We start from the raw sequence: 12,630 nt of genomic DNA on the forward strand, positions 1-12,630 counted from the left end.
AATGCCAACTGTTCCTCTCCTCACCTGTTGAGTGTTTCCAGCATTTTAATGTTTTTTTTAAAATTAAAGCTCACCTTACACTATCCCATCCCAGGCATAGCACAGGCAAAATAAAACTCCCTCTACACTGTACTGTCAGAAGCTCCCAGGGATAGCACAGCTTAGATGCAGAGTGAAGCTCCCTCTACACCATCCCATCACACAGTTGTGGACACAGCCCAACACATCACAGACACCAGCCTCTCCTCCTCGGACTCTGTCTTTACCTCTCGTTGTCTTGGCAAAGCAGCCAGCATAATCAATGACCCCACCCACCCAGGACATTCTCTCCTCTTCCATCGGGTAGAAGATACAGGAGCCTGAGGGCACATACCACCAGACTCAAGGACAGCTTCTACCCCACTGTGATTAGACTATTGAACGGTTCCCTTATACAATGAGATGGACTCTGACCTCACGATCTACCTTGTCACCTTGCACCTTATTGCACTGCACTTTCTCTGTAGCTGTGACACTTTACTCTGTACTGTTATTGTTTTTACCTGTACTACATCAATGCACTCTGTACTAACTCAATGTAACTGCACTGTGTAATGAATTGACCTGCACGATCGGTAGGCAAGACAAGTTTTTCCACTGTACCTCAGTACAAGTGACAATAATAAACCAATACTTATGCCTGCTACAGTGTGGCACCCTCCTCCTTCTACATAACACCACCCCATAAAGGGTCTCAACCCAAATCACCCACTGTCCATTTCCCTCTCCAGATGCTGCCTGACTCACCGAGTTCCTCCAACTTTTTGCGTGTTGCTCCACAATGAAGTCTTGGCCTGTATTGTGGGTCACTGGGAGTGGGACTCAACCCGTGGACCTCTCACTGTGGGGAGAGTGAGACACCCCTGCCCCCTCCATTCCCTTTACGCTGAGCAGTGGGTGCCAATACCCCACCAATACCCCAGCACACATAACCAGAAACAAAAAAAATCAGGAACAATATTCAGCACTTGCACTTCCATACTTGCTGAGTGGGCTCGCGTCCAAGGTTCCCAAACTGGACAAGGCAGAAGAGATTGGAATATAATCTTCAGCCACATCTGTGGAGACAAGAGTCAGCGTTTCAGCTCATCTCCCCTTCTGATCATTCGGATGCAATCCCTGTGACCCCAGAGCAGATCATTGCTGACCAGGGTCATTTCCCAGCCCAAGCCTCACCCTTTGCAAATAAATTCAAGGGAAAGTGAAGATGAGGACTGAGAAACCAAGGAAATTCGAAGCAGACTGATGGAAGTTCAAAATAGTGGCTCCGTTGGTGGTGAGAAGACTGCAAATGAAGATTATTGCTGTTTCATGCACAGACACCAATAAAAAGCCAGGAGAGAGAATTTGAATCCAACACTTATTGCCCATCCCCAAATGCCCTCAAGGAGGTGCTAGCGAGTCATCTTCTCACACTGCTGCAGTGATAAATGAATGAAATCAGGAAGGTAGGTCCTACAGAGACAGGAGGATAATGAGAATGGCATAGAAATTACACAAATATTTTCTGCCCCTTCTTCATGGAAGGCACAGGGACAACAAAAAAAAATCACCTTGAAATAGAGGAAGGTTACAGGTCTAGAATCAGAAGCTCAAAAAAAAATATTGGGACTGAAAGGGGATAAATCCTCAGGAGCTGATTATACACTGCCCAGGGTGCTGGAGGTGGCTATAGAGATTGTGGCTGCAAGATGATTGCCACCGATTGGAAGGTGGCAAATACAAATCCACTATAAAAAGGAGGGAGAGAGAAAGAGGGCCAGTTAGGATGACATCAAACGGGGAAAATGATGGAATTATTACTAAGCGGCAATAGAGCACTTGGAAAAATAATAATAGTAGACAGAACCAACATTAAATTTATTAAAAAGGGATATCAGATTTGACATATGTTGGACTTTGAGGCTGCCAACTAGAGGGACACACCGGTTGATGTGGTAGATGTAGACTTTCAGAACAGCTAAGGTGCCACACAAGAGATTATGAAACAAAGTTAGAGGGCTTGGTATGTGTGGGTGGGGAGGAGAAGAGAAAGAAATATACTGGCACGGATTGAGGGCTGATTAATGCAGAGTTAAAAAACTGCTGGAGGAACTCAGCGGGTCAGGAAGTATCTGCGGAGGGAAATGGACAGTCAACGTTTTGGATCGAGACCCTTTATCTGGGCTGCCTGGAACGTCAACTATCCATTTCCCTCCTGACCTGCTGAGTTCTTGGCAGCCTTTACCTCTATCAGTCCACCATTAGGTAACACTGGATTTGGAAGGTTCTGACCAGTGGACTGTTACGGGGATAACAGCAACTCACAAAGTATATTCGATAACTTGGATGAGGTGGATCAAGTGTCACACATGCAAGTTTGCTCATGATACAACAGCTGGGCTGGCAAGGAGGAGGATACAGAGAGAATTTCGGTGGGGGCGGAGGGATACAAACAGGTTGCATGAATGAGAAAGGATCTAGCAGGTGGAATGATGCAAGGTCATCTGGTAAAAAACAAAACATTGTTTCCACCAGTGGGAGAGTCGTGAACAAGGAGACATAGCCACAGAATGAGGGCTGATTATTTAAAACTGAGGTGCGTAGAAATATCTTCCCTCAGAGGGAGGTGAATCTCTGGAATCCTCTGCCCCAGAGGACAGTGATGTATTTATGGTGTCGATCAACACTTGAAAGAAGGTAGAGGAATGGGGATGGGGAAATGGCACAGAAGAGGAGTTGAGGCCAGCATAGGTCAGACACTGAAAGGTGGGGTAGGTTTGATAGCCTGAGTGGCCTTTTCCTGCTCCTATTTCCTTGTGGAATTGAAAGGTGGTGTGCAGAGGGACCAGGGTGTTCTTGTTCACAGATCACTGAAAAGTTAACATGCAGGTACAGCAAGTGATAAGAAGGTAAATAATAATGAGGACCCTCACTGGAAAAAAAAACTTGAGCAGGGAATGTCTTGCTCCAATTATATTGAACCTCGGCAGCTCTGTCCCTGTACAGTCTGATCTCCCTACCCGTATCTGGGAGGATACACTTGTGACACAGAGGGAATATAGCGAAAGTTCACTCAATTGATTCCTGGGGTGCTGAGTTTGTCACAGGAGAGATTAAAGAGACCAGGCTCGTGTTCTCTACAGTTTAGAAGAGCAAGAGGTCTCATTGAAATGAGAAATTCTTAAGGGGTTGACAGGGTAGATGTGGGGATGGCATTTCTCATGGCTGGGGTCTTGAGAACCAGGGTCGGTGTCAAAATAAGGGAATGACCATTCAGAGGAGAGATCGTCAGAGGGTAATAAGTCTTTGGAATTCACTATCTGGGGAGTTTGTGGAGGTTCAGTAGCCAAATATATTCAGGATAGATTTTTAAGATATCAGGGGACATGGGGTAAGAGCAGAAAAGTGGTGCCAAGTTGAAGGAGCAGACATGATCTTATTAGATGGCAGAGCAGGCTTGTAGGATCAGTTGGTCAACTCCTGCTGTTATTTCATGAGAACACAGAAAAGCAAAATAACACTGGAAAGAAGAGATACCATTTCAGATAAGCAGCTGCTTCAGCCTCGAATGTAGAAGGCTCAAATGGGTCTGTGCGTCACAGTGAGTAGGGCTGCTGCCGCCTCACAGCTCCAGTGGGCTAGGTTCAATCCTGGCCTCTGGTGCTGTCTGCATAGAGTTTGCTAGTTTCCCCCCGTGGATTTCCTCCCACATCCCAAACAAAAAAAAAGTGGAGCAGGGAGGTTAATTGGCCACTGTATAGTGCCCCTAGTGTTTAGGCAAGTGGTGGAACGGTGGGGGGGGGGGGGGGGATGTGGGGAGAATAAAATGGGATTGGTGCAAGTGGATGATTGGTGATTGACACAGACTTGGTCAGCCAAAGAGCCTATATCTGCCCTGTCTGACTACAAGGTGCAGTTCAGATGGGGTTGGACTCCGTTGGAAGAGGCCAGTGGGACAGAGAATTAGAGAGACAAGCAACTGGGAACTCGTGGTCACATCAGTGGACGGTAAAGCAGTTACCCAACTTGCGTTCGGTCTCTTGACATGGAGATCAGTGAATATAATCAGATCAACACTGTGCTGGGAAAGTGCTGGATAACAGGAAGGGAGCTGCAAAATGGGAAGTGAGTGTTGGTGTCCATCCCTGGAGATTGAAGGGAACTTTCTCTTCAGAGTGCTGAAAAAAAGGGGAGAGGAGAGCAAAAGTGCATTGGGTGATGGAATAGACTTAAAATTCAAGGCAGCTGTTTAGTGGTGATATCAGAAGGCTTTCCTTAAGACAAAGGAGATCAAAAATCTGGAATCACCCCCCACCCGACCCCCATTAAGAGCTGTTAGGTCTGCTGATCAAATGGAAGCGTCAGTACAGAGGGATGAGATGGTATGAAGGGCACAGGACCAAGGCAAGAAAATGGTGAGAGGCTGCAATTAGCTAGAATCTAATTTTGTTTTTAAATAAACAATAGCACTAGGTTCAAATCAGATATGGCAAGGTGATGATGGTGGTGGTGGGTGTGGAAGATGGAGAGCAGGGTCATGGAGACGCAGAGCCCAGGAGCTGTGCAAAGTGGGATTAATGAATGAACAAAAGAAATAGTCAACTTGGCCCCAGGCGCGGTGGGAACGCACTTTTGTGAGATCGAGTCTTGCGGTCCGCTTTCAGCGTGGCGTCCTTGACCCGATTGTGATACTCGATCAGAAAGGTTCTCTCGTGCTCAAAGAATTCGTCCACTTCCTGTAGGAGAGAGTTGCGACAGGAGCAAGTAAAACACTTCAAACACTACCTACCAACACAACAGTTTCATCTCTGCAATAGTATTAAGGGCAGCTTCACTCTGTGTCTAACCTGGGAGTGTGTGATGGGACAGTGTCGAGGGAGCTTCACTGTGTGTGACCCTGGGAGTGTGTGATGGGACAGTGTCGAGGGAGCTTCACTCTGTGTCTAACCTGGGAGTGTGTGATGGGACAGTGTCGAGGGAGCTTCACTCCATGTCTGACCCATGCCCTGGGACTGTGTGACTGGATTGTGTAGAGGTTAGATTTACTCTAAACACCATCCATAGGATCAGCTGCTTGCAGTGCCAATGGGAAACATAATTCAAAAAAGGTACAGCAAAAGTCTGGTAGTCTGCTATTGAGAAAACCCAACATTTGGACATCTGCCTCACCAGATGTTTGCTACATTCTGCTGAAACTCACCAGGACTCCACTTTTCAGTCTCCCTGAAAAATTTGTTATATTGTGAGATTGTTATATTGTTATAAAAAGCGAAATAAAAACATGTTGGGCATTAAGAGAAACAAATGCAATTGTCTGGAAAATCTGTCAGTCCAGCACCAATGTCGAGCACGCAGCAGATTATTGGAGTTTTACTTTACAGAGCACAACAGGTAAATAAGTTTCAACTTTACCTTAATCCCAGAGATGCCGGTTATTAATGCTTCATCAGCACTCTTCACAATGTTCTTCAGAAACCCACCCAGGATCTCCTTCTTGTTCTTTCCACGGACACTCAGCTGTTGAAAGAAAGTTAACTCACACTCTGCCCAATACATCACGGCACATCCCTCCCCACCATCGGTAGTATTTGCAGGAGGCACTGCCTTAGGGCAACATCCAAAGATCCCCACCATCTGGGCCATGCCATCTTCTGGCAGCTCCCATCGGGCAGGAGGTACAGAAGCCTGAAGTCCCACACCACCAGGTTCAGGAACAGCTACTTCCTTTCAACCATTCAGTTCTTGAACCAACCGGCACAAGATCACTACAGTTTAGCAACACTATGAACACTGCACTAAAATGGACTTTTTTTTTGTTCTAATTGTGTTCTTTCTTGTAAAAATTGTGTACAATTTATGTTTAACTTATGTGAATGCTGCTTATCTGATGCTGTGCCTGTGATGCTGCTGCAAATAAGTTTTTCATTGCACCTGTGCACACATGGACTTATGACAATAAACTCAACTTTGACGTTGGTCCTGTGCCTTTCACCAGCAGGAGGCTCACAGGAGAGAGGCACAGTCCCAGAGACACCATCTAATGGAGCAGCTGCTCCCTCTGGTGAGCTGCCCGTACCATCACCAGTAACTAGCCTGGACCAGGACAGAATCCTCAAATTAAAACCACAGGCTGTCATTAAACAGGCCGCATATCCCAGCAATGCTGGATTAGGACAGTGGCAAAGTTGTGATAATCACAGCCCCTAGAATTCCTCAGTTCCTGTTATAGAGGCCAAGGGAAAGATGCTCATAATTGTATACAAAGCTAAGGAAGGCTGGTGATTCCACCCTCCCATTGGAAAATGCTTCGAAAGCACGTACCACCAGCTCAAGGACAGCTTCTATCCTGCTGTTACAAGACTCTTGAACAGTCCCCTAGTATAAGAATGCACTCTTGACCTCACAATCTACCTCATTATGGCCTTGCGCCCTGCCTGCACTTTCTCTGTAACTGTAACACTTTATTCTGCATTGTTATTGTTTTCCCTTGTACTACCTCAATGTGATGAATTGATCTGTATGGACAGCATGCAATACAAAGTTTCTCACTGTACCTCTGTACATGTGACAATAATAAACCAATTTAACCAATGCTAAGGCTGCCTCCGAATCCTGCCATTAAGATGATACGACTCTCCTCAAAATCTTCCTCCCCCCCTCCCAATGGGAGATGGAAAGACCATTCCCAAAACTCTCCTTCCCTTCTCATTGGGAGAGAGCAAGGCCCTCCACGAACAACCCCCTCCCACTGGACGACGGGAAGGCCCTCCCAGGAGAAGCCAGACTTACGTCCTGATCGTACTCCAGAAATACGTAGAAGTTGTGATCCTTTCTGAGCACGGGGTGAGCAGCCAGTCGCTGCAGGAAGACCTCGTGCATGGCCACCGTCTTTTTAAAGATAGCCAGGTACTCACTGTGGGGAGAAGGACAAAACATCATTGCAGGAGTACACACACTGTACCCATCAGCACAGCCAAACTGACCTCTCCTGAGCAGAAATAAACTGTTGGATGAACTCAGCGGGTCAGGCAGCTTCCGAGGTAGGAAATGGACAGTTGACGTTTCAGGTCAAGTCCAGATGAAGGGTTTAGAGAGGATGCATTATGAGGAGAGACTAAGGGAGCTAGGGCTTTACTCTTTGGAGAGGAGGATGAGAGGAGACATGATAGAGGTGTACAAAATATTAAGAGGAATAGATAGACTGGACAGCCAGTGCCTCTTTCCCAGGGCACCAATGCTCAATACAAGAGGGCATGGCTTTAAAGTAATGGGTGGGAAGTTCAAGGGAGATATCAGAGGAAGGTTTTTTACCCAGAGAGTGGTTGGGGCATGGAATGTGCTGCCTGGGGTGGTGACAGAGGCAGGTGCATTGGTCAAATTCAAGAGATTGCTAGATAAGCATATGGAGGAACTTAAAATAGAAGGATATGAGAGAGGAAGGGGTTAGATAGTCTTAGGCCAGGTTTGAAGGTCGGCACAACATTGTGAGCCAAAGGGCCTGTATTGTGCTGTACTGTTCTATGACCTGTCCATTTCCCCCCACGGATGCTGCTCGACCTGCTGCGTTCCTCCAGCAGTTTGTTTTATGCCCCAGATCCCAGCATCAGCAGTCTCTTGTGTGGCCGCTCCTGATGTGGGCAGGCAGGTACCTTCCAGGTGGCGCTGATGGAGCTGGAATGGGAGCAGGAGCTTGGTGGCTCATAGTCACACTGACCTCCTCCCACAATCTTCCCACCTGCACACAGAATCAGGAGCTGGAAAGCAACGGTATTACGACCTGCCTTTTGATCTCAGAGCCACACTACTTAGTAAAAGTTTGAAACAGTCACTTGTAATGTAGGAAAATGCTGCAACGGAATTTGCCCATAAGAAGCTCCTGCAAAGAGCAGGATGGTTGTGGACAATTATTGCACTTCTGGGAGTAGTGTAAACTGGGGCACCAAGAAATCTCCCCAGTTCTTCAAAATTAACCCTTTCAGCACTTCACCCAAACTATTGCTCCAATGGCAGCAAGTTATTTAGAAAGTGTGGGGGGATTAAAAAAAGTGAAGAAATGAAGGGAAAAGTTCCTTGAAATAAAGTGGCTTGATTGTGCACAATAACTCCCAGCGTGGGATAACCGTCTTGATCTCCATATCCCAATACTGGGGAGTTACTGTGTACAGTTCTAGTCTCCGTATCCCATGTAGGGAGAGAAACAGATCAAACTCAACCTTCTGAAGAGAGATCGTTTACCTGAAATGTAAACTGCTTTTTCCTCTACAAATGCTGCCTGACCTGTTGAGAATTCAGTTTTCATTTGGGAATTCATGAGAAACTTTCCCCCACCCCAGAGATTGGATTGGACTGAAGGAACACATGAAGTGGGTCACCTGGCCTTTGGAGCCAGCTCTGCTAATCACAGCCAATAATTCTGTCTCTGCCCATTTTCCTGCATTGTCACCATACCCCTTGGTATCCAGAATTCTATCAAGAAGCCCATGACCAGGACTCCACAGGCAGAGAATTCCAGACTCTCCACCCTCTGAAGCAGCTTTTCCTCACCTGTCCCAAATGACCCATTGTTCAGACTCCTTAGCCAGGGGAAGCATCCTCCCAACTTGTCCCGAATGGATTCTGCAAGTTTCAATGAGATCTCCTAACATTCTAAACGCCAGAGAGATACAGGCCTACTCTACTCAATCTCTTCCCATATGGCAACACCACCACTCTTGGAACCTGTCTGGTGAATCTGGCTGAAGTCCCAGCTCTGGCAAGATTAAAAAAAAAACAGCAAGGAGACCAAAACTGCACGCAATACACAAGGCACCATCTCACCAAGGCCCTGTATAAATTGCAGCAAGATTTCCTTACCCCAATTTTCTTGTAATGAAAGCTAAGATACTACATCCCTTCCCAACTGCTTGTGGTACCTACACATTGGCCTTCGGAGACTTGTGTAAAAGGACCCTATGGTCTTTGAATATCAATGTTACCCAGTCTCTCACCATTTAAAAAATGTGTGCAAAGTGGTTAATTTTACATTTTTATATACAAGCCTGACATAATATATAAAAATGTAAAATAAATCACTGATAGTCCTTTTTTTAAAAATATATATCCTCTTCACAAACTCAGCTGGTTTTGTATTATCAGTAAATATTTTATTTTATATTCATTCAAGGGATTCACAGGCTGAGGTAGCATTTAATTGCCCATCCCTGGTTGCCCTTGAAGGTGGTGGTGAGCTGCCTTCTCGAATTGATACACAATTCGTTAGGGAGAGTGTTCCAGGACTAGCAATACATTTACAAGTCAGGATGGTGTGGGGCTTGGAGGGCAACATCTGGGGGGTGGTGAACTCCATGCTTTTGCTGCCCTTGTCCTTCTAGCTGGTAGAGGTGGTGGGTTTGCAAGGTGCTGTCTAAGGAGTCATGGTGAGCTCTGTAGTGCATCCTGTAGATGGTACAAACTGCTGCTACTGTACATCAGTGGTGGAGTGAGTGAATGGCTGTGGATGGGGTGCCTATCTAGCAGGCTGCCATGTCCTATATGATGCCAAGCTTCTTGAGTGTTATTGAAGGTGCACTGATCCAGGTAAGTGCAGAGTGTCCCATCACACTCTTGACTTGAGCTTTGTAGATGGTGGACGGGCTCTGGGGAGTTAGGAGAGGAGTTGCTCAACACAGGATCCCCAGCCTCTGACCTGCTCTTGCAGTCACATTGTGTAAACAGCTACTCATGCAAATAACATTGTCCCCTCTGCCAAATCATTGGTAGATTGTGAAGAGCTGAGCTCCCTCCACCCCAAACTATAGGACCCCACAAGTCACAGCCTGCCAACCCAAGAAAGATCCATTCAATCCCACTCTGCGCTCTCTTTCAGTGAAGAAAGTACTTGAATTCTTCTGCCCAATTCCTTATTCCCCACTACAAATTCTCCCAACTACAGAAGGGTGGGGGTGAACAGGAAAACTGGACAAAGATTGACAAAAAAATGGGAGAGAGGGGAGGGTGTGGAATCTAGTGTGGAGCAGAAATGGCAGCACAGGGAAGAGTTTAACTGGCAGAAGTGTGGGCTTCCCAACTTGCAGAGCAAGATAGGGAGACCCAGGAGTGGTTCAGGTAATGCAGCTCAACCAGGAGATCCACTCCAGGAAATGCCCAGAAGTAAATCCACGGCAAACAGGCACTTTCAGTCTGTAGGAGTAACCCCAACTTTCCAATCCACTCTCATCTTTGGCCTCCCACACTGTTGCAACAAGGTCCAGCACAAGAGGTACAAGTTGGTGGGTAAATCATCTCTGGTGTGTGGGCAAGTGGTAGAGTCTAGGGGGAGTTGAGGGGCATGTGGTGAGAATGAAATGTGGGACTAATATAGGATTAATAGATCAATGGCAGATGTTCAGCATAGATAGACTGACGGGCCCGTTTCATCTCTCCAATAACAAGCCCAACCTAAATCAGGGAAAGTGGGACTCAATACTGAATTCTCCGACTTCAGGCAACTTGCTCCTTCTTTCTGTATCAGAACTGCCCGTTTCTACTAGTCTTGCTTTGGTTCAGTTTTTCCTTTTTAGCATAGTTTTGCCTGCTGGGCATGTCCCATGACTTCACAACATATTACAGATAACACTGGGATACAGCACCAGTGGGGACAAGCCCACCACTGTACAACACCAGGGTACAGCATCGGTGGCGTAACCTGACGTTAAGTGCTACTTAGCCACCATGTTATGTCATTTGGTCTCTCCCTATCAAAGATACTCCCCCTGATCTACCCATCCTTCCCCCCTCACCCCCCCCCCTTCTCTGCTACCCAAAACTAACTTGTTTTCTCTCTTCCACCGTTTCTGTGGAAGTGTCCCAGACCCAAAATACTATTCTTCTCTCCACAGATACTGCCTGAGCTGCTGAGTGTTTCTGGCATTTCCCCATATTTACTTCAGATTTTCAGCATCTGCAAGACTTTCACCAACTAACGTGTTCCCCACCACCCCAATCAATCCCCGCACCAACCAACGACCTCCCCTGACACACTGCTTACGACTCGAGCTCTTGTTTCATTTTGGCAAATTCTTCACGGGTCATGGAGCCATCGCCCTCGCCGAGTTTCTGCAGCTTCTCCCGCGACGCGTCAAAGTTGGGCTTTGGGGGTGCAGGTGGGATCTGTGAACGGGGAAAAGAGCTCAGGCATTCCAGTAACCAGAGACTCATGCCTCTCCCAGTACCTGTACTTCTGAAGTCGAGTCACCATTGTAATGCATAAAACGCAGTAGCCAACTTGCACACAGCAAGAGCCCACAACCAGCCAAGTGATAGCAATGTGGTTCAGGGGTGGCAGAGCAGGTAGAGCCACACCTCACAGCTCCAGAGACCTGGGTTCGATCCCAATCTCGGGGGGGGTGGGGGGGGCGTGTGCGCATTCCCCCATGACTGCGTGGGTTGCCCCCCTCCCGGGGTGCTCCAGTTTCCACCCACATCCCAAGCACATGTGGGGTGGCAAGTTAAATGGCTGTTATAAATTACCCTCAGTGTAGAGGCTGGTGGTACAATCCAGTGGAGTTGATAGGTATGTGCAGAGAATAAAGTAGTTCAGGATTAATGTAAATGGGTGCTTGATGGTGAGCAGGGACTTGGTGGGCTGAAGGGTCTGTTTCTGTACCATGTGATGCAAATAATCTGCTGCAGTGATGCCAGTCAAGAGATCGACATTGGCCCCTCGACGACAGAGACATTTTACAATAAACTAACCCAATTGTCTTTGCCTTGGGAGTGTGTGATGGGACGGTGTAGAGGGAGCTTCACTCTGTGTCTGACCCTGGGAGTGTGTGATGGGACAGTGCAGAGGGAGCTTCACTCTGTCTGACCCATGCCCTGGGACTGTGTGACCAGATTGTGTAGAGGTTAGATTTACTCCAAACACCATCCCTAGGATCAGCTGCTTGCAGTGCCAATGGGAAACCACATCATTCAAAAAAAAAAGGGGGTACAGCAAAGGTCTGGTAAACTAACGATAAGCTAACCCAAATGTTTTTGCCCTGGGAGTGTGTGATTGGACAGTGTGGAGGGAGCTTCACCCTGTGTCTGACCCTGGGAGTGTGTGATTGGACGGTGTGGCAGGAGCTTCAACCCATGTCTGACCCTGGGAGTGTGTGATGGGACGGTGTGGAGGGAGCTTCACCCTGTGTCTGACCCTGGGAGTGTGTGATGGGAGCTTCACCCTGTGTCTGACCCTGGGAGTGTGTGATTGGATGGTGTGGCAGGAGCTTCAACCCATGTCTGACCCGTGCCATCCCTCCCCTAGGAGGATTGTATTGGAGCTGGTATCTGAGGGATACCAGTACATTCCAGCCTACAGTCACTCACTATGATCCCAGCATAATCCTCATTCTCCAGATAGGCATCGTGGAGCCAAATAAACTCTTCGTGCTGTCGAACCACTGAGAACTCTGGTTGCTTGAAGTGGGAGAGGTTTGTCTGAAACAGGTAAGAGACAAAATAAAGAGCAGCATGCCAATTACACTGCGCAGCAAGATCCTACAAACTACAAGGCAGAGACCAGATGATATTCTTAAAAGAATGATGCTCCTATAAACTAGACTGGTTCTGAGAGAACTCCCCTTCTCT

The 12,630-nt window shown here is 47.2% G+C and overlaps 1 protein-coding gene across 4 annotated transcripts in view; it reads right to left on the reverse strand.

Annotated features, from left to right (window-relative positions):
* The window catches only part of LOC127587025 (sorting nexin-32-like), a 43,033-nt gene that overhangs the window by 13,193 nt on the left and 17,210 nt on the right, over positions 1-12,630 (reverse strand). For all 4 annotated transcript variants that reach the window (XM_052045155.1, XM_052045157.1, XM_052045158.1 and 1 more), the window contains 6 exons: positions 12,370-12,480; positions 11,048-11,169; positions 6,811-6,934; positions 5,434-5,538; positions 4,652-4,757; positions 1,022-1,097 (listed from right to left, as the gene is read on the reverse strand). In XM_052045155.1, the coding sequence (XP_051901115.1) occupies positions 1,022-1,097; positions 4,652-4,757; positions 5,434-5,538; positions 6,811-6,934; positions 11,048-11,169; positions 12,370-12,480 (644 nt within the window). The remainder of the gene's footprint in view (positions 1-1,021; positions 1,098-4,651; positions 4,758-5,433; positions 5,539-6,810; positions 6,935-11,047; positions 11,170-12,369; positions 12,481-12,630) is intronic.

The sequence above is a fragment of the Pristis pectinata genome, chromosome 38, assembly GCF_009764475.1.
Source record: "Pristis pectinata isolate sPriPec2 chromosome 38, sPriPec2.1.pri, whole genome shotgun sequence".
NCBI classification, from domain to species: Eukaryota; Metazoa; Chordata; class Chondrichthyes; order Rhinopristiformes; family Pristidae; genus Pristis; species Pristis pectinata.